Source organism: Alternaria ventricosa, assembly GCF_023758065.1.
Source record: "Alternaria ventricosa strain BMP 2768 chromosome Unknown scaffold_25, whole genome shotgun sequence".
NCBI lineage: Eukaryota > Fungi > Ascomycota > Dothideomycetes > Pleosporales > Pleosporaceae > Alternaria > Alternaria ventricosa.
Window position 1 is genome coordinate 263,681 of NW_026055705.1, and position 17,579 is coordinate 281,259.

At 52.4% G+C, this 17,579-nt stretch overlaps 5 protein-coding genes across 5 annotated transcripts; all 5 read right to left on the bottom strand.

The window, feature by feature from the left end:
* Positions 1 to 149: 149 nt before the first annotated feature.
* On the bottom strand, positions 150 to 4,929 carry J4E93_009939 (uncharacterized protein; the record flags this gene model as incomplete). The annotated part of the gene is made up of 5 exons (XM_049347827.1): positions 150 to 1,551; positions 1,597 to 2,167; positions 2,613 to 2,833; positions 2,882 to 4,755; positions 4,804 to 4,929. 5 exons carry the CDS (start codon positions 4,927 to 4,929, stop codon positions 150 to 152), a joined length of 4,194 nt encoding a protein of 1,397 aa, XP_049195056.1.
* Positions 4,930 to 5,343: 414 nt separating this feature from the next.
* Positions 5,344 to 6,972, bottom strand: J4E93_009940 (uncharacterized protein; the record flags this gene model as incomplete). Its single annotated transcript, XM_049347828.1, has 2 exons — positions 5,344 to 6,837; positions 6,967 to 6,972. The coding sequence occupies 2 exons, from the start codon at positions 6,970 to 6,972 to the stop codon at positions 5,344 to 5,346; spliced, it is 1,500 nt and encodes a 499-aa protein (XP_049195057.1).
* A 1,047-nt stretch (positions 6,973 to 8,019) lies between these two features.
* On the bottom strand, positions 8,020 to 9,963 carry J4E93_009941 (uncharacterized protein; the record flags this gene model as incomplete). The annotated part of the gene is made up of 2 exons (XM_049347829.1): positions 8,020 to 9,832; positions 9,959 to 9,963. The coding sequence occupies 2 exons, from the start codon at positions 9,961 to 9,963 to the stop codon at positions 8,020 to 8,022; spliced, it is 1,818 nt and encodes a 605-aa protein (XP_049195058.1).
* A 788-nt stretch (positions 9,964 to 10,751) lies between these two features.
* On the bottom strand, positions 10,752 to 12,127 carry J4E93_009942 (uncharacterized protein; the record flags this gene model as incomplete). Its single annotated transcript, XM_049347830.1, has 6 exons — positions 10,752 to 11,050; positions 11,110 to 11,336; positions 11,397 to 11,721; positions 11,774 to 11,800; positions 11,867 to 11,923; positions 11,980 to 12,127. The coding sequence occupies 6 exons, from the start codon at positions 12,125 to 12,127 to the stop codon at positions 10,752 to 10,754; spliced, it is 1,083 nt and encodes a 360-aa protein (XP_049195059.1).
* A 784-nt stretch (positions 12,128 to 12,911) lies between these two features.
* J4E93_009943 (uncharacterized protein) lies at positions 12,912 to 14,042 on the bottom strand (the record flags this gene model as incomplete). The annotated part of the gene is made up of 1 exon (XM_049347831.1): positions 12,912 to 14,042. One exon carries the CDS (start codon positions 14,040 to 14,042, stop codon positions 12,912 to 12,914), a length of 1,131 nt encoding a protein of 376 aa, XP_049195060.1.
* Between the last annotated feature and the right edge of the window lie 3,537 nt (positions 14,043 to 17,579).

The window sequence follows — 17,579 nt, forward strand, 5'->3', positions numbered from 1 at the left end:
AGAAAAGGGAAAAATCGCAATAGAGTGTGGACTGTTCCGTGTATCGCGTTCCGTGTATCACGTTACGCCTTTGCCCGAAGAGTCCGACGCCGGTTTGGTGACAATTCTCGCTGTTCTATGAACAGCATCAAACAGTTTCGAGAGTTCAATCAACCCATCGAGACGCTGGGGTCGTTGGAGCCGACAAAGCCCGTTGACATGCCCATGTCCATGCGCAGGAATTGGTCTTGGTGGCTGTCGAGACCGTCCATGCCGCTTGACATGCCCATGGAGTTGCCCATGCCGCTCATGTTATTTTGGTTCATGGCGTGGGGGTCCATCATGGCTAGCGATTCTCGGCGACTGCTGTCAGCTGAGCCGACGTGCTGCACATGGGGTGAGAGCTGGTGCTGCTGGTGGGGCCGGAAGTCTTGGTTGCGTGACTGGTTCATGTGCTGGCGTGCGGCTGCCCATGCTTGGGCTTGGGCCTGCGCTTGAGCAATCTGGGCCTGCGTGATGTGCTGGGTGGGTTGCATGTGTGGCTGAAACTGTTGTTGCGAAGGATGCGGCGGGGTGGGTTGGAGGGGTGCTCCGTGGTGATGTTGGGGCTGGGGGTGATGCAAGGCCTGTTGCTGGGCCTGGTGCTGCATCTGATGCATCGAGTCATCCTCCTCAATTGTTTGGGGCGTCAGGTCAATGTCGTCGTCGTCATCGTCGCCTTCCGCATCAACCTGATCGCAGTCTCCATCACCACATACGGTGGGCGGCGCGCTAAAGGGCATGTTGGACTCAACCTTGATTGGGCTGCCTTGCCTGGGCTGGTTCACGGTAGCAAACTGTGGTGGGATGCTAGCCATGGAGCAGCTTCTGGTACTGGTACCACCGGGCAATGGCTTTTGCGCGCCCATACCGGAGACCGAGGCCCTGTTCTCGCGTATAGCGGTCCGCCACTTGTCGATGAGGCGGTCGTAGTCCCAGTTGCGGTAGTCCATGCCGTGCTTGGCAAGCTCCCTAGCCGTGTCGGTACCAAGGTTGATGCTGATGGGCGATACATCGGGGGCGCCTGAGGTCCAGCGGTTGGCTTTCAGGTATTCAATCTCCCTGCGTGCATTCCCCAGCTGCACCTCGGCTTCCCGTCGCCTGTCGTCGGCACGGGCATAGCAGCGCAGTATCTCAACCTGCCAGCACTCCTGCCTCGTCTTATCTGACTGCTGTGTCCAGTGGTGGAAAGCGTCTGCAATGTGCCCAAAAAGGCGTTGTGGGTCGTGGTCGAAGAGCGGTGGGGTGGGCAAGGGCGAGGTGGTGGTGGAAGGAGCGGAGGAGTGCGAGCCCGAGGGATAGACCTGGTTGATCTGACGCTGCCGCTGGTAGGCAAGCAGACGCTCGCGGACCTGCTTATTCAGCGCTTCGAACTGCTTCTGTCCCGGCGGGGTGATGGACCATGACTCGGACGTGGGAAAGGGCGTGGGGGAGAAGAGGGTAGAGGGCGCGGGGAGGATCTGGAGGCACAGCGAGGGGAAGCTCTGGGTGTAGGGGTCGAATTCGAAGAGGCCGGAGCCGGATGCTTTTGCGCTGTTTGTGTTAGCAGGATATATGGTGAGTGAATTGGTGACATACTTGGCTACTTGCACGCTCTTCAGCAGCTCCCGCAGCGCCATCTCGGTGGCACTCGCAATCTCATTCTCCTCGTTCGACTTCTGCCTCTGGTCCAGCTCGGCCTTTCGCGACTGCCGCGATACGTCCCGGCGAGGGTCTGGTGTTTTGGTGTTGAGTCGTGAGGGCCGGTGGCCGCTTCCCCAGCTGACATCCTTGAACTGCCCCCTCGTCTTGCCCACCTCGAGCGGCTCATCGTCGTCTTCCGGGCTCTGCACGAGGACCGAATCCTCGCTCGCTATCCGCTTCTTGTTCGCGGGCGTGCTCGTGCCGCTGTCGTCTCTCCGCGGTGTTGACACGCTGCCCTTGGCCTGCCGCCGTGTGATGCCGCCTCGCAGCTTCCGTATCTCGTCGACATTGTGCACGCCATCGGGCGCCTTCGGGTTCTTGGGGCGGATGTACAGGTCCAGATGGCGTCCCAGGCTGGACGAGGTGAAGGCCTGGCCGCAAAAGGGACAGTTCTTGTCCTTGGCCGCCTTGAGCTGTGGTTCGGCGGTGGAGCGAGGCGTGGACGATTCGGTTTCGCCCATGATGGCTTGCAGATATTATTACTCAGGGTTCCCAAGCTCGAGCTTATCTCGATACGCAGAGTCGTTCATGCGTGGCTGCAGCGTGGAAGGATTATAGCTGCAGCTATGACATTACTATTACGGTCGGAAGGGGTAGTATACAAGGAAAGATGGGCATAGTGCACGCCAATGGCTAATGAGAGGAGACCAATTGGACGCTGCAGGCAAAAGGAGCGACGCGTTCGTTGGAGCAATATTATCTCGCTGCGGCTTGGCGCGAAAAGCTGCCCCTAATGCCTCTGCCGGGCACTATGATGCGCGCGCAGGAGGCGCGCAGTCAGCCGTGCGTGCAGCGGGAAGCCAGCCCGCCCGAACCAAAGGGCCGGCCTGTCAGAGTCGCCAGACATCGACCTTCACGAGACCTGGACGCGACGCACAAATTGCACCCGCGTCTATTTTCGCTCTACTTACTTTCCGCCCTGGCCAGCCTCGCCGCTGTCCGCGCCGCAATGTCCTCATACTCGTCCATGCCGCCGTCAAGCTTCCTGAGCTGCCCTCTAGTCAGCCGAAAAACGCTCCCCGGAGCTAACCCTGGCGCTTCATCCTCCGACTCGCTGCTGTCGTCAGCCTCGCCCTCGGACGCGTGAACCCCTGGCGCTAGCTTGTACGCCGACTCCCTCTGCACCACCGTTCTGCGGGGTGTTAGTAAGAACTCTATTTATTGACTGCAATAATCTCACCTCATGAAGAACCGGTCGTGTGTCACCACCAGCAGCGCTCCATCGTACTCTCGCAGCGCCATCACGAGACCCAAAATAGTATCAGCGTCCAGGTGCGTCGTCACCTCGTCGAGAATGAGCAGTTGCGGCGGCGGCCATAGCAACTTGGCAAGTGCGACCCTGACCTTCTGCCCTCCCGACAGGAGCACGAGCGGAACATCCGACACCGTCTGGCCATGGAGTCCCAGTCCACCCAGCACTGTCCGCGCATCCTTCTCCTGTGCGCCCTCGCCAATACTTTCCATCACGTGCCGGAGCGCTGTCGTCTGAGGGTTGGCAGCCGCGGCCGCAGTGAGCTCTTCGACCGACTGCTGCGAGAAGCGGCCAATCTTCACCCTTGCATGGCGCGCGACACTGCCAGATGTGGGCTTGAGACCGCCCTCTTCATCACCGCCCATTATTATGGAGACCAGCGTCGTCTTGCCCGAACCGTTCAGGCCTGCTAAACCTACCCGGTCCCTCGGATGTATGGTCAGACTGACGTCGGTCAAGATGGGCAATTTCTTTCGCCCAGGGTATGCAAATGACACCTTCTCTATACTTACCAGTGCCCCGGGAAACTTCAACTCGGGCGGCTGATGGGGGAAGGAGAGGTGCACTGGGGGATCGAAATCAGGTATCTCAATCTCCGCCCGCTGCGTCGTGTGGTAGCCTGCGAGATCGCGGTTCAGCTTGAAGCGACCACCTTTGGCACTGACCTGCAGCCCCATTCTATCATCAAGTTTTTTCTTCCGAGACGCAGCCTGTTTCAATTTCTTGTCGTCTCCCTTGTCCTTGGCGGCCTTGATGTTGCCTGCGATGGTCTTCTCAATGTGCTTCTTCTGCTTGTCCTGGGCATCCTTCATCTTAGTCATGTACCTGACCTTCTTCCATCTTTCGCGCTCGTACAGACTGAGGTTACCGCGGAAAGTCTCGAGAACCTGGTTGCGGAGGACAATGAGCTCTTCGGCTACCGCGTCTCCAAAGTCGCGATCATGGGTCGTTATGAGGACAGTCGTGGCTTTGAGATTGCGGATATAGTCTTGTAGCCAGATAATTGACGGCAAGTCTAGGAAGTTGGTGGGCTCGTCCAGAAGTAGTACGTCCGCATACTGTGTGAGAGCACAAGCTAGATCGCAGCGCGTCTTCCATCCTCCTGAGAGTTCCGACACGGGCCTGTCGATGCGATCCTCCTTGAAGCCAAGGCCTAGCAAAACCACGCGCGCTTTTGCTTCTGCCTCAGCTGCATCCATGAGCTCGAGGGAGGCTTGCACGCCAGCAAGCAAATCCGCAGCTGCTTGTGTCTCTTCGCTGAGCTTCGTGGCATCGATCTCGGTCTCTTGCAGCCGCTTCTCAGATTCTTCGAAGCGCTCTTCAAGCTTAATCAGCTCCTTCCTGGCTGCTTTGCCCCGAGCACCACTCCTCCTCTCAGCAATCCGATGACCCTCTCTCAATTGCAAACCTAATCTTTCATGCCCAATACGCCTGTACGCCTGAACCGGTGCCATGGAATCAACAGAGTTCTCGACCGCTTCACTAAGCAGCTTCGCTTCTCGCACGTAGCGCTCTCGAACCCGATCACTCCGGACAACATGCTGCAGGACAGTCTCGCTCTCCAGGCTCAACGCAGTCATCTCATCTCCCAAGTCGTCCTCTCTCGTCTGACCTAGAAGCAGAATGCGCGTACTCCATGGTATACCCGGAACCAGACCATCCGCGATGGCTTTGAGGAGTGTTGATTTTCCTGTCCCGTTTCGACCAACCATCACGTAGTGGCGTGCTTCTACCAGGTGAAGCGTCGTACGTGATAGTAGTTCCCGGTTGGCGACTGTGATGGACAGGTCTTTGACGAGTATCTACATGATTCAACTTGGTGTATGAGGGAGAGGTGAGGGCACGCCTACCTCTTTTGACGCGGGTGCATCGACAGAATCAACTGCGTACCGCGATTGCTGCGCCGTGACTGTTATGTGTCCACCGCCGTGATGCTCTTCCGCGGCTGGCGCTGCCTCTTTCGCTTTGCGTACCATTGTGAAAGTGTGGGCGTGGAATAGCGAGCTCAGCAGTGGAGTGCCTGGAATGGTATCTTCGACCGTCGATTATGGTGATCTTTTGTATCAGCAACCTTCCAGCTCATATACACGAAGAAAGACATGGCCAAGCAGGGCTAGCCCGACCCTGTGGCAGGGAATGCGCGATGCTGAGACGGATGGCGCTCGGCTCAGGATGAGTCGACGCCGTGGCTTCTGATTGGCTGGATGGGTGATGACTAATTGTGGAGGGAAGGCGCAATGAGACGACCTACGGAGATCGCCTCAAGTGATAAGCTCATTCAAGGAAAAAGCTCAACACCCTAGAGCCTACGTCGAAGTTAGTTGACCTACTTTGCATATTTTCATCTTCATGTATGCTGCACGCCTACTTACGGCTACCGACAATTTCTCCTACTGATCTCCAAACTCTTCCTTCAGCTCCAAAAAATCTGTTATATACCCCACCAGCTCCTTCAACTCCTCATCATTATCGTCTTCGTATGTCGCGTCTTCCGGCCACCTCCCTCCGGCTCGCAAGATGGCGCTTCTCGACTCTCCGGTCTCACGTACTCGCTCTTCCCAGTATGGTTGCTCAAGTTTCTCTTTCAAAAACGCGTAACGTTTCATTCGGGCCTGCTCCTCGGGAGTGGTGATGGTGTTCGAATTCCGTGATCCTCGTCGCGCCTTTTTCCTCTTCTTCTTCGACGTGGCGTTGACTTGATTTGTATACGCTGCCCACAGGATGCGTTGTTGCTCCGAAGTATGAACCTCTTCCCAACCTGGGACGCCTTCGGGAAAGTTATAACCCATGGAAAGTGCTTGGCGCTGTAGGTCCGCGATATGCTCCAGGTACTGCCGGTCTGCTTCTCGTTGCTGGATCGCTTTGAGTCGTTTCGTTCTGGCAGCTAATCGTTTCGAGTTCAGCGGTGTCTTCTTGTCACCGCTCGCATCGCTTTTAGGCGAAAGGAGAATGTCAGTGTAACCCATACTGGCCAACCAGCCATCCAATACCTCGACATCTCCTTCTAACCGCGTTACCTCCGAGTCTTCCAACGCTTCGTAGCCAGGTACGTTCAACGGGAAGGGTACCCTCCTCTCCTCAGCTTCTTTCTTGTACACCGCGAGTTTCAGCAGCCACGCCCTCTCCACTTCGGCATTTCTATGCAGACTCAACGCCTGCTTTGTCGCATCTTCCTCTTGCATATCCGAGAAATGCGGCGCGTTACCATCCGGGATCTGCACCCCATTCTGCCGAGCCATCTCCCGCCGCTCCTGCTCCCTCGCCTCCCTCAAACTATCATTCCTCCACTCCTCCTGCCTCTCCCGCACCAGTCGTCTACGTTCGTCCGGCGTTATTGCCACGTGCGTACCAGAGGGAGTTATGGTACCGGGTGGCCCGGCGCCACCTGTACAGAGATAGTCTTCATCGGGGTCTTGATTCGATTTGTAGGTGAGTAGTGTAGCTTGCTGTCTGTCGACCGGCGAGGTGTAGATGTCGGGGGATTTGTCATACGACACTATGCCTTGAGCGTGTGATTTGGGTGCCGGACCGGGTGGGTAGGGGGTTAGACATGTGGTGCAGAATGGGGATGTTGATGGGCTGTCGAAGTGGCACAGGGGACAGCGGGTTGTGGATGGCGTGGCTTGGCTTGATGGTGTTGACGTCTTCGCATTCGGTGCATCCCGCTTTCGAGACCGCAAAGCCCTCAGTTCATCATCCGAGAAAGGCGTGAAAAGCCCTCCGCGTCTCTGCTCTTCTTTCGTCGGTCGCTTCAGCATCGCAGCGTCAACCTCCCTCCCCTCAATCCCCGTCACAACTTCCACCCCCTTCCCCCGCTGCTTATCCCTGTCCACCACACTCCCCCCATCCTCCCCATCCTTAACCATCCCACCCTCCCCCTCCCCCTCCCCAGGTATCTCCACCATCTCGCACACCCCCCTCACGACCCCCGCCCTATGCACATCCCTCACATATCCCGGAATACCCCTACAAATACCTCTACATACCCTAGAAACATGTTTACATACACAAACGCCCATAGCGGTGCTTGTCTTCCCCAGGTGCGCCATGTGAGCGAGGGTACAGCGTGCGGTTGCGGGTATGATGCCGAAGCGGGCGGTTGGCGAGGTGGGGTAGAAGGAGTTGGGTATGTGGCGTTTTTGTCGTTTGGGTGGGGGTTGGGAGGGTTTGGAGTAATGGGCTGGGTGATGGTGTGGTGTGTATGGTGGAGGGGGTTGTGAAGGGTGGGGTTGGTGGTGGTGGTGGTGGTGGTGGTATGGGGGACGGTCTGGGTTGGGATGGTCGTCAACATCGGTTCTAGTTCTCTTCCGTGATATTTTCTGGGTAGGGGGAGGGTTGTAGCTTTTGAGAGACGCTGTAGAAACTTCCGTCGTCACGACATTCTGTGGTTTCCTCTGGTACAACCCAACACCCTGGTCTCTGCCAAACGCAGCGTCAACTTCCGCTATCGTCACGTTTCGTGCGCGACTCGCATCGGACATCTTTGAAGGAACATGTATCCTTGAAGTTGCGATGCTTCGCATTCGAGCGTATCTCCTCGCGTAGGGGTCGCATGGAGTGCTGCAAATGGGTTTGGCTCGTCGTTGTTGAGTCATCGTACTGGCAGTGAGAGAATGTAGGATGAGCATTTCGGTACCATGGCTCACAAATGTTGGTGATGCGTGCTCGATCGGGATAAAGGTAAGTGTGTACAAAGACTTTGTATGGTATAGCGCGAGTCATGGTAGTGGCGAGGTGGGACAAAGGGTGGTTTGGCAGGACAAAGGGAACAAAAGCATGGATAACGGAAAGATAGCATAAGCCTCGTCGACGGGAGGTACTGGCGGCAGCGAAGATTTGTGTCGCAATCCTAAGGTTTGCTGGATACACAATATTGTATCTTGCAAATTAGATAGTCTCTAATGTAATGTATACTTCTAGCTATATGAGATTTCCACCTTTGTTTGGAATGCGATAGGCGAAACATTATAGTGCAACGAATTATCGGGGTAACTACGAAAGCTTGAATATGAGCAAAATCTCGCCGAACGGAACACAATACATACTCCCTACTCCTCCCCATCCACTCAACTCCCCCTAGCCCTCAAATCCGCCTGCCTCCCCCTCATACTCTGGAAGAACCCCTGCATCAAACTCTGATCAATCCGACTAAACTCCCACCACCCCTCCTGCGCCGCATCCGTAGTCCCCACATAAACCTCCCTCGGATGCAGTCTCGCACAGGGCCAAAGTCCAAATGGACGAACAGACAGCGTTGCGAGCAGCGGATACACTTCTTCCAGAAGCAGGCTCGACAAGATCTTCATCTCGCCCTTGTATCCCGGCGATACTTGATCGATAAACTCCTGGGAAAGTAGATTGAGTGTTGTATCTACAAGACGCACATGCCCGCCATTGCTTCCCCACGACGCACCGTACGGCGGCGGCGGTCTGGTTTCCTCGGTTGGGGGGTCGACGTGCGATTTGAACGCTTGTTTGTCCACGACGAGGAAATCCTGTGTCCACATACGGCCTAGCGTGGGCAGCATGGTGAAAGTTCGCTTGAAGTGTTGTTTCGCAGCCGCGATGTCGCCTTCCGCGATACCAGCCTCTCGGCCGTCAATGAACATGATTTTGGCCTTGCTCTTGATGGCGTCGAAGCCGGAGATCCAGGTTCCAGATCGCATGACGTCTTTGGTGAAGTTCTCTTCGAAGGTAGCCCATTCTTCGGCGGTTTGCTCATAGGTGAGGCGGTAGCAAACGAAACCCCATGCGTCTGGGTTTCTCTCTAGATTCCGTGGGTTCTTTGCGTAAAAGTCCATGCGTTCGCGTAGGATGGTGATCCAGTGTTCTTGCGCGACGGGCTTGGGTGGACCGCAGAGGGCGAGGCGGGTTTCATCGCGGTTCTTCTTGCCTTCTTCGTAGTGGCCGAGCAGGTTCTCGGTGTCGCGGAAACGGGGGTGGGCTGGCTTGGTGAGTTGGCCCATTATGTCCATCTGTTCTGCTAGGGAGGGTGGGTTAGCGGCTTGGTCGGCGGCGGCTTTGTCTTCTGCTTCTAAGATGGCTAACTGGTGCTTGAAGGACTTGCTTCCCATGATTTGAGACCAGGTATTTTTGCGTTGCGCTACGGGGAGGTCGGTGAAGGCGTTGGTGGCTGTGTAGCCTTTGAAGCCGGTCATTGGGACGCCGATCGTGTACTCGAGTCTGGTGAGCATGCCTCTGAGATCTTGGACACACTCGTAGTACTTCTTGCCAGCCTCGCCGATAGCTGCTTCGTCGGTTCCAGCGGTTTTGAGTGCCTCTTGATACTGCTCGAAAGCACGAGCTTGAACTTCATCCACGCGATCAACAACCCATTGATGCGTCCGCGTCGACATGTTCGTCATCCCGTCGTTCCAGTACTCTGCCCACATGCCGGCAAGATCCAATTTCTCTTCGACGCCATTTTGCTCGCGTCGCAAATTAGCTGCCTTCTGAAACTCGACATATCGGTCGACCATCCAGTTGAAAGCGTCGCGAGTCCGAGTGTGCACCTCCTCGTGATTGAACCATTCAAATATCTTGGTGAGATCATTGATCAATTCAAAGAGGTTCCTGTAGTTGGCAGGGTCATCCATCTCGCGTTCTACCCAGCGATCTCCGCTGATTGGCACCATACCGAGCAAAAGCTTTGCTTTGAGGGGGCGTAGACGCGCGAGGAAGCCCATGTGGGGTTGTCTCCTGAGTTCTGGGAGCTCTTGTCTCTTGATCAGCGGGGAAATGCGGTCCATGCAACTGTAGCTGTTTCTGTTGAAAGGTGCAGGAGCCCATTGGCTGTATGGCGCGTTCAAAAGCCCGTATTCTTCTTGTGTCATGAGTGGGAAAGATGGGCGGCCGCCGCCGACTCGAAGACCGCCAGTACTGTAGTCACTGAAGTTCTGCAGGTTTCGCACTGATATTAGGTCCTCCTCTTGTATATGTTAGTGATTATTCATAAGATTGTTGAAGTTCTAGTACCATAGACAAGATTGAGCAGCTGTTCGTGACTCCATGATGCATGGTCACCGAACCAGTCCTTCATGTGCTTCTCCGCCGCATCAAGATCCATATTGCGAAGACTTTCTTCCATTGTATCTTTCCCTGAGGCAGTAGCGGTATGCGATGTTGATGTGAATAGTCGATAGCGGACTATGGGAAACTGTCTTTGCATTTGTAGTGTCGAAGACGGGTACGGTGTAGAACGAGCTATGCTACATCTGGGCACGCGCCAGGCTGCAATGCGCGAGGCTTGTCGGGCCAGCCTGAACGAAGCCATGAATAGCAATTTTTCAAGGCAACGAACGCTCGAGCGCGGAGCTCAGAAGACGTTCCCGGGCGGCTGCCTCAGGGTGAATGTAAGGCGTGCCGCGCCATCACCGAAAAAGGAAAGGCGGATCACCACTAGTTTCCGCGGTGCCACTAGGCAGCGATCTGGACCCAGAACACTTCCCGTCCCAAATCGCTCATTGCTTTCCCCTCGCAAGAGATGCTCTGCGGATGCACACTCCACACTTACCCATGCGACGTGTAATTGGTATCATATATGCGGATTCTGGAGTGCCCAGCACGTGGTGGAAATGTATTGTAGTATCCTTGTCTTCCAGTTCACGATGTAGCCAAGTGGCTCGCCTTCTTCGTTGCTATCCATAAGCATACAAGATAGAGAAGTCACCCGGACAGCACACTCTTATCTCAATGGTTGATTGGCGCCAGAACTCCCATGAAGCTATGCTTTTGTCTATCTCTTTTGCTCAGCATCAAGCTGTCCAGCTTCATTTGATATTGCGACTCTCCAAATGAGCTAGTGCTGCGTCACGAAGACCGCGATATCCCTGCCCATCTTGCTTTCAGGTCGCACAATGGCTTCCTCGCTTTCGTTTCCAAGGTCTGTGAGCCCCTCAATCCCATACTTCCTATTGCTGTTTGACTTATTCGACGATGTGCCAAAACGCTTCAGCTCAAATCTGCTGCTATATGATCGATCGGACTGTGCGCGAGGGGTGCCAGAAGCCTTGTCGTGACTTCCGGCGCTGCTCCAGACTCTAGGAAGGTAGGTTTTGATGAGGACTTTGAAGGTCGATGCCGAGCTGCATATGATGGCTGTAAAAATATAGAGTTAGCCTTGAGGGATTTGATCAAATATGTGAGAGGAGACATACCCGCGTAGATCTCGATGCTACACCAGTTCAACGAGTCGGCCATGTAGTACCAGATATCGGCTTCATCGGAGAGGAACAGCACGTAGTAGAAGCGCACACAGCCAGCTGCAACTGCGACCAGTCCGACACCGAGAAGAGCGCACAAAGCCATCTTTTGACCGCGCGGCATCTGCAGCTTCCAGACGATGTGCATTGGTAGGATGTAAATGGCGAAGTCTTGAACGATGCTGTAGGACGCAAGAGTCAATGAGTCTGCATGAAGTTGAGATTTTGGTTGCAATGCTTACTTCATGATGCCGTTGATGTTGAAGAACACTTGCTGTGTGTCCTGCTTCAGGCACTTCTCTGGGTGCAGAGCCTGGCCCGCAGGATCCCAAAACAGCGATGGCGGCGTGCAGACGAATAATAGCACAAAGAAAGTTACAATGGACAGGGCGGCTACCCATGCCATTAGGAAGTACACAATCCATCTCGTGGGTCGTCGAGGGTCTAGTCGGTGGTAGAAGACGAGGATGCTGAACTTGACGAGACATATCGCTACAACGTATAGGAGTCGCGTTGCGAGATTTGCCTTCAACATTGGAGTGAGGTCTTCGTTGGGAATGTCGGGTGCTGTGGAATCGTCAGCTAAAATTCGAGTAGATGATCGGTATCGACTGCTTACTGTGCTTGCCTACACCGTACCAACCGCCTGCGAATGGGCTATTTGTCAATCTCGAGCTCAATCACGCCTTCGATATGAGATTTGTAGACTTACAAACCATATTAGCGACTGACAGCGAGATGGTGAAGAACGCGCCAGAGATTATCAAATCTGATTTTGGCAGTCAGCATGATGCTTGGGAGAGTTGGTTGTAGAGGCCAACTCACAGTCGTCGGTAGCCAGTTTCAGCCGTATCAAGCGTATACGAACATAGACGCGTAGGAATACGATGACACTGGCGATTACGATGAAGGGGATGCCAATGGCGAACAATGAGGACTGCTTGGTATCACTCTCGAGCCCGCGAGGCTGCATTTGACGAGACATGTTCTGCAGTGGAGACATGTGCGATGGTCAAACACCGAAGAAGAACTGATGCGTGTGGAGAAAGTGTCCTATCCTAAGCCAAGTGCCACTGCAGCCACAGGTGAAGACATAACTACACCCTATTGGCCTACTCGGGGCCACCCGCCGTGCCTCACGGCGTGGGAGAACAGGCTGGCGATCGTTATGTCTGTTGGTAAATCACATGGTTGTCGTTTCGCCCCAGTGCAATGGCCTTGCACGCCTATGCAGTCTCGGCTCGAAATGGTATCTCTTTCATGTCTGATCACCATCCCACTGGAGCAAGTATGGCTATCCCCTGGCCGCACTAAGATTGTCGTTGCATTATCTGAATTGAAGCAACTCTTGGTGGTCTGTGAGGCTCGGTTAGGATTTTGACGCAAAGATGAGCTCATACTCGGTAGTGCCGCATAAACGTCCACGCCGCACTGACTCGAGGGCGGACATTACCCCACGCCGTATGCCGTGGCTAAATCCTACACAAGGGACCTGCCGCTTAGGATGGCAGGCAGCTCCGATGGGATGTTATTCCCGGCTGAAGGATGCGTGAGCCGCGTACGCTGTTGCATGAAACGCGTCGAGGACATTCTGAGCGGGGAGCGATTTTTACGTTTGGATCGCGATGAGAACGGAAGTAGGAATTGTCGTATCGTAGTTCTATTTGCGTTTTAAGAGCGCTAGAGGAACTTCAAGGTGACCAACTAGAAGAGATCGTCGATACGCAGTATAGGTCTCGAAGATGGCTCCTCGTCGCTTACTTCTTAGTCGCGCCGATGCAGCTCTCCATTGTCACCATGCGCCTGTTCTCCTTCAGTGCAATCAACTCGGCTTGGAAGTCAGCTTCCCAAGCATCTTGCTGTCTCTTTGGCTTCCAGCCCAATAGCTTGCGTGCAAGTACCGCTTTCGTAGCTTTATGCCCACCCCAACCACGCTCCGCGATATCGCGACGACCCGCAGTGAGCTTGTCGGCAATCTCATGCAGCGGCACAGACCGAATCTCCCTCTCCTTGGGAGTACCTTCACGTGGCAAAGTACCGTCAGCGAATGCTGCGTCCAGACACCCTTGGTTGATGTCCTTGATGAGTGTGCGCCCGACGGCCGCGAACATGACGCCGTTCTTGCCGGATGGAAGGTAGCCGACGCCGCGATCTTCGCGTTCGAGGATCTTGCGTACGAGAAGGACGTAGATGTCGGCGAGATCGATGACGTGAACCCAATCGAAGTTCGCGGTTTCATTGAGCTTCCAACCGTATCCATGCTGTACAACGTACATCATGATCAAGGGAATGACCAGGCCTTGCTTGTTGAACAAGCCGGTGCCTTCGCCAAAGATGCATGGTGTGTTGATACTGATAGCCTGTACGCCAGTAGCATCAGCAGCCTCCAAGACGCCCACTTCTGTTGTCCGCTGCGTATAGGGCTCCATCTCATCGAGCGCTCTCATAAAGCTGAAGATCCTGCCCTTGTCCGTCTCGTCGTTCCATTCTCGTATGGGTCGTGGAGGCTGCGATATGGGACGGTCGGATAGATTGGTGCAACCTGAAATGTGCAGTATCCATGGCGCCGGCTTGCCAGTGTTGATGCCGCGAGCGAGTCCATTGACAAAGGCAATGGCGCCTTCAGGAATGAAGCCAGAGCCTGTGTTGATGATGATGTCGTAGTTGGACGCTGTGTCTTCGATGAAGGCTACATCATCCAAACCGGACCATTTGATGGTGTTTACACGGGAGCCGTATACGATTTTGAGCTTCTGGGCTTGCGTTTCGTCGCGGATGAGGAGGTCGAAAGTGATATCTTTGATGCTCGGTGCTGTGCTTGCAATGAGCTGGGCGAGAACAGTACCGCCAACGTATCCTGTAGCGCCCGTGAATAGAATCTTGCTCATTGTGAGATCTAGAAGGATGTCCAATAGGTTCGAGAGATGTATTGATCAACCGAAATCCATTTGCTCCCTCAACCAGTCTTGTCTGTCGAGACAGCTCCTCGGAGACTGACTCGTAGTCATGCTTCATAGTGGGTACCATGCTGGGGGAAGCGACCCCGGCCATATAGGATTCTTACACATTTGAAATAACAACGTCGCGGGGGGTTGGGCAAGGAGCTGAAGGGATTCTTCCGGTTAACCGAGTTGCTTTGAGCATGCATCAGCCGCCTGTCAACTTCCGATATGCGCCTTCAATCATCAGTTGTGACTGTGGGAGGACGTGACCAGGTAGCCGACACTCAGAAGAAGAACGGAATGTCTGGTCGTTGCGGTCAGACAAAGGGCGGCTATAAATGCGAGCAACATCCTGTCTACCAAGCGTTTGAGTTGTAGTCGATTTCTTCCTGAACACACTGTCAATCTGGACTGTATGAGGTAAATCCTCCGCTATTCCAGGGGAAGATGCGTTCATGAGGCACAGCAAGATCGGCTCATGTGAGAGGGAGGGGGTGCACGACCGTTGCTAGTCAGAGTAGAGCTTCCTGGTCGCGACAGTGACCTCGACGAAGGGTTGTTGAAGGCCTGACACGTTGATATGTTGGTTTCGCGAGAGCAACATGAGCAGGCTAAGATTGGATCTCACTACCGTGTGAGGACCAGTGGCCGACCGAACTCTTTCGCGTTGATGCAGCCGCAAATCATAAGAGATTCGGAGTTGTCGCAAAGCTGCTATAAACAAAGGTGGCATCCAGTATTTGGTTGGAGCGTGTGGACTACGTCACCTCATGGCCTGAGAACTGACCAGACGCCGCATGGCCATGCATACTTCATGCTCGTTGTCGTCCATCGCAAGGAACGCGTTAGATTGGGGTTCGCATCTGCACATCTGGCAGTGTGCAATCGCGCAATGCGATGGCTGCAGGAGTAGCCGAGATGATCTCTGTTGTGTAGACGGATGAGTTGAGACGAATGGGTGATTGATCGTGATCGCACGACGCGTCTCCTTCCTAGCTGCACGGCCGACTAGCGCGACGCTAGTTCGCGGCGACATGACGTAATCATCGAGGCTCACAACCACGAAGATAAATGTGTAGCAAAGAATACCTATCCTACACAATGCTATTTTGCCGTGCGCATCGCTCATCACCCTGGGCCATCTCCAGTCCCGACCTCGGTATGCTTGCGACATTCCCTATTACTGGAAGGCTACCACATGCCATGTAGGACCCTGGAGGTACTCGCTAGTTCTCCACATGATAGCGACCAACTCATCGCACTATCGTATTCGTACCCTCCATCCTTTGCATGCATCTCAATACATATAACGGTGTTTGTAGCTGTCTGCTACTACCGTTGCGTGTATTCCAGCTCAAACTGATTTCATGTAGTTGTCTAACATCGTATGATTTTGCAAGGGCTTTTTGCTTCGCCTACATGCTAACACCGTGAATAAGGCGCTCGCGGGGTTTCACGATGGCTCATATGAGGTCACCTGACTACTCCGATGGAATGGTCAGCTCGATCTCCGCGTTCAACATCTCTGACTGCTCCGCGTAAAAGATGGCCAAGTACGCTCGCTCTAACCCAACTGATGAGTCATCCCTCACCTACACCAAGTACGCCGACGAGAGGGCCGAGCAGAAGCGCAGATTCCCAACCCGTCAGTCGAAGGTCTCTGGCGCTACAATGTCTCGCGGCTAAGCTATCTGGGAGCTTATGAAGGCATGCATCGTCAAGCCTCGACTAGTCGCTGCCACCTCCGCAGCCTCTCAGCGCGAGGTCATTCAGCGTGTTCTAGGGCTGTCAGATGTAGACAAGTTCGACATGGTCCTTTTCGATGAGGCCTCGCAAGCTACTGAGGCGTCTTTGATGCTCCTTTTGACCACGAATAGTTCCTCGACGGGTGTCTAGTCATCTTGGGTGGCGAGCATCTTCAACTTCTGGCCGTCATCAAGTCCAAAGGTAAGAGCCCCTTCGGCAGCACTCTCAAGATCTCGCTCCTTAAGCGCTTAACAGTCGTTCCTTCGCGTTTAGCCTACATAAAATATATATAAGATATATATTTACTTAAATATAGATTTTATTACTTAATAGCTACTACTATTTTTAAACTATTCTATTTTTTTTAAATAATTTATAAACTATAACTATAAAAAATATTATTAATATAGACTTTCTAAAGCTTATAGTTAAAAGCAGCGCTTACTATATAATATATTTTAGAATTTATTAGTATATAGCTAGACTATTAAAGTTAATAAAGTAGACTTTCTACTATATTTTTTTTTTCTTAAAAAAGCTCTTTTTTTAAGAAGTATTACTTATATATATAGTTAGCTATATTTTTAGTAAATAGTACTACTATATACTTTATAAATAAATAAAAAGAATTAAGTTTTTTAAAAGCTACTACTTTTTTTAACTAATACTAGTAGTATTTTTAAACTTAGTATATAACTAAGTTAAATTTTTAGTACTTCTTAAAGTATTAAAAAAAAAAGTAGATAAAGATATTAAAAATTAGTACTAGTTCTTTATAGAGCGTAGTTATAGCGCTTTAGAAAGTAGCTTAAAATATAAAGATCTAAAATACTAATATAGTTATATAAGTTATTTATTAGTAAACTAATAATTCTATAGCTTATAAACTAGTTCTAAAAGAGTAAGATCTATTACTAGCCTACTAAAGAATATATAACTAAAGGTTTTACCTACTCTTAGAGGTGTAGCGTTAAGTAAGCTAAGGCTTAGAGTCTTAGCGTTATATAAGTTATATAAGTAATAAAAATACTAAAATATATATTTTATACTTTTTTATAGTTAACTTACTTTAGTATATATATAATTTTAAAGTTTAGTTTTTCTATTCTATTTATAGTACTATAATAATATAAAGTAAAATAAGCTACTTATAATTCTTAGATTATATAACTACTATATACGTAAAGGTACTCCTTATTAAATAAGAGAGATCGCAATTCTTAGAGTTTGAGCGCTTAATCAAGATCTATCATAACCGGGCCGTTATCGATCTTCTGCAGCTACCGTTGCCAGGTCCAGATATGCAAACACGCCTCCGCGGGATGAAGTTCAGAATAGACAGCAGGTCCCCAGATCGATGCGAGGAATGTAGGTCAGCAGGCTTCTAAATTCACCACCGCACGCTTGAGCGTCTAATCCACACAGATGCCAGGCGGACACATTAGCACAAGATGATCATCTGCACTAGACAAAATCACTGCGACTACCTCCTGGATAACATCTGGTAATCACGACGAGAGTATGTGGAAGGCACGTGGTGGTCCAGCACCGCTCCTGTAGTCAAAACTTACCCTCGCCCTCACTCTCACTCATTGGCCAATGGCCGGCAGCGAAAAGAGCGGAAGTCATTGTGGTGTGATATAAGTTTGTTAGCATGTCGCAAAAGCAAGGATTGGAATGATTTGAACTCACAAAAAAAGTTCAGCCACCGTCCTCGGAGGAAAACGGTGGCGGGCA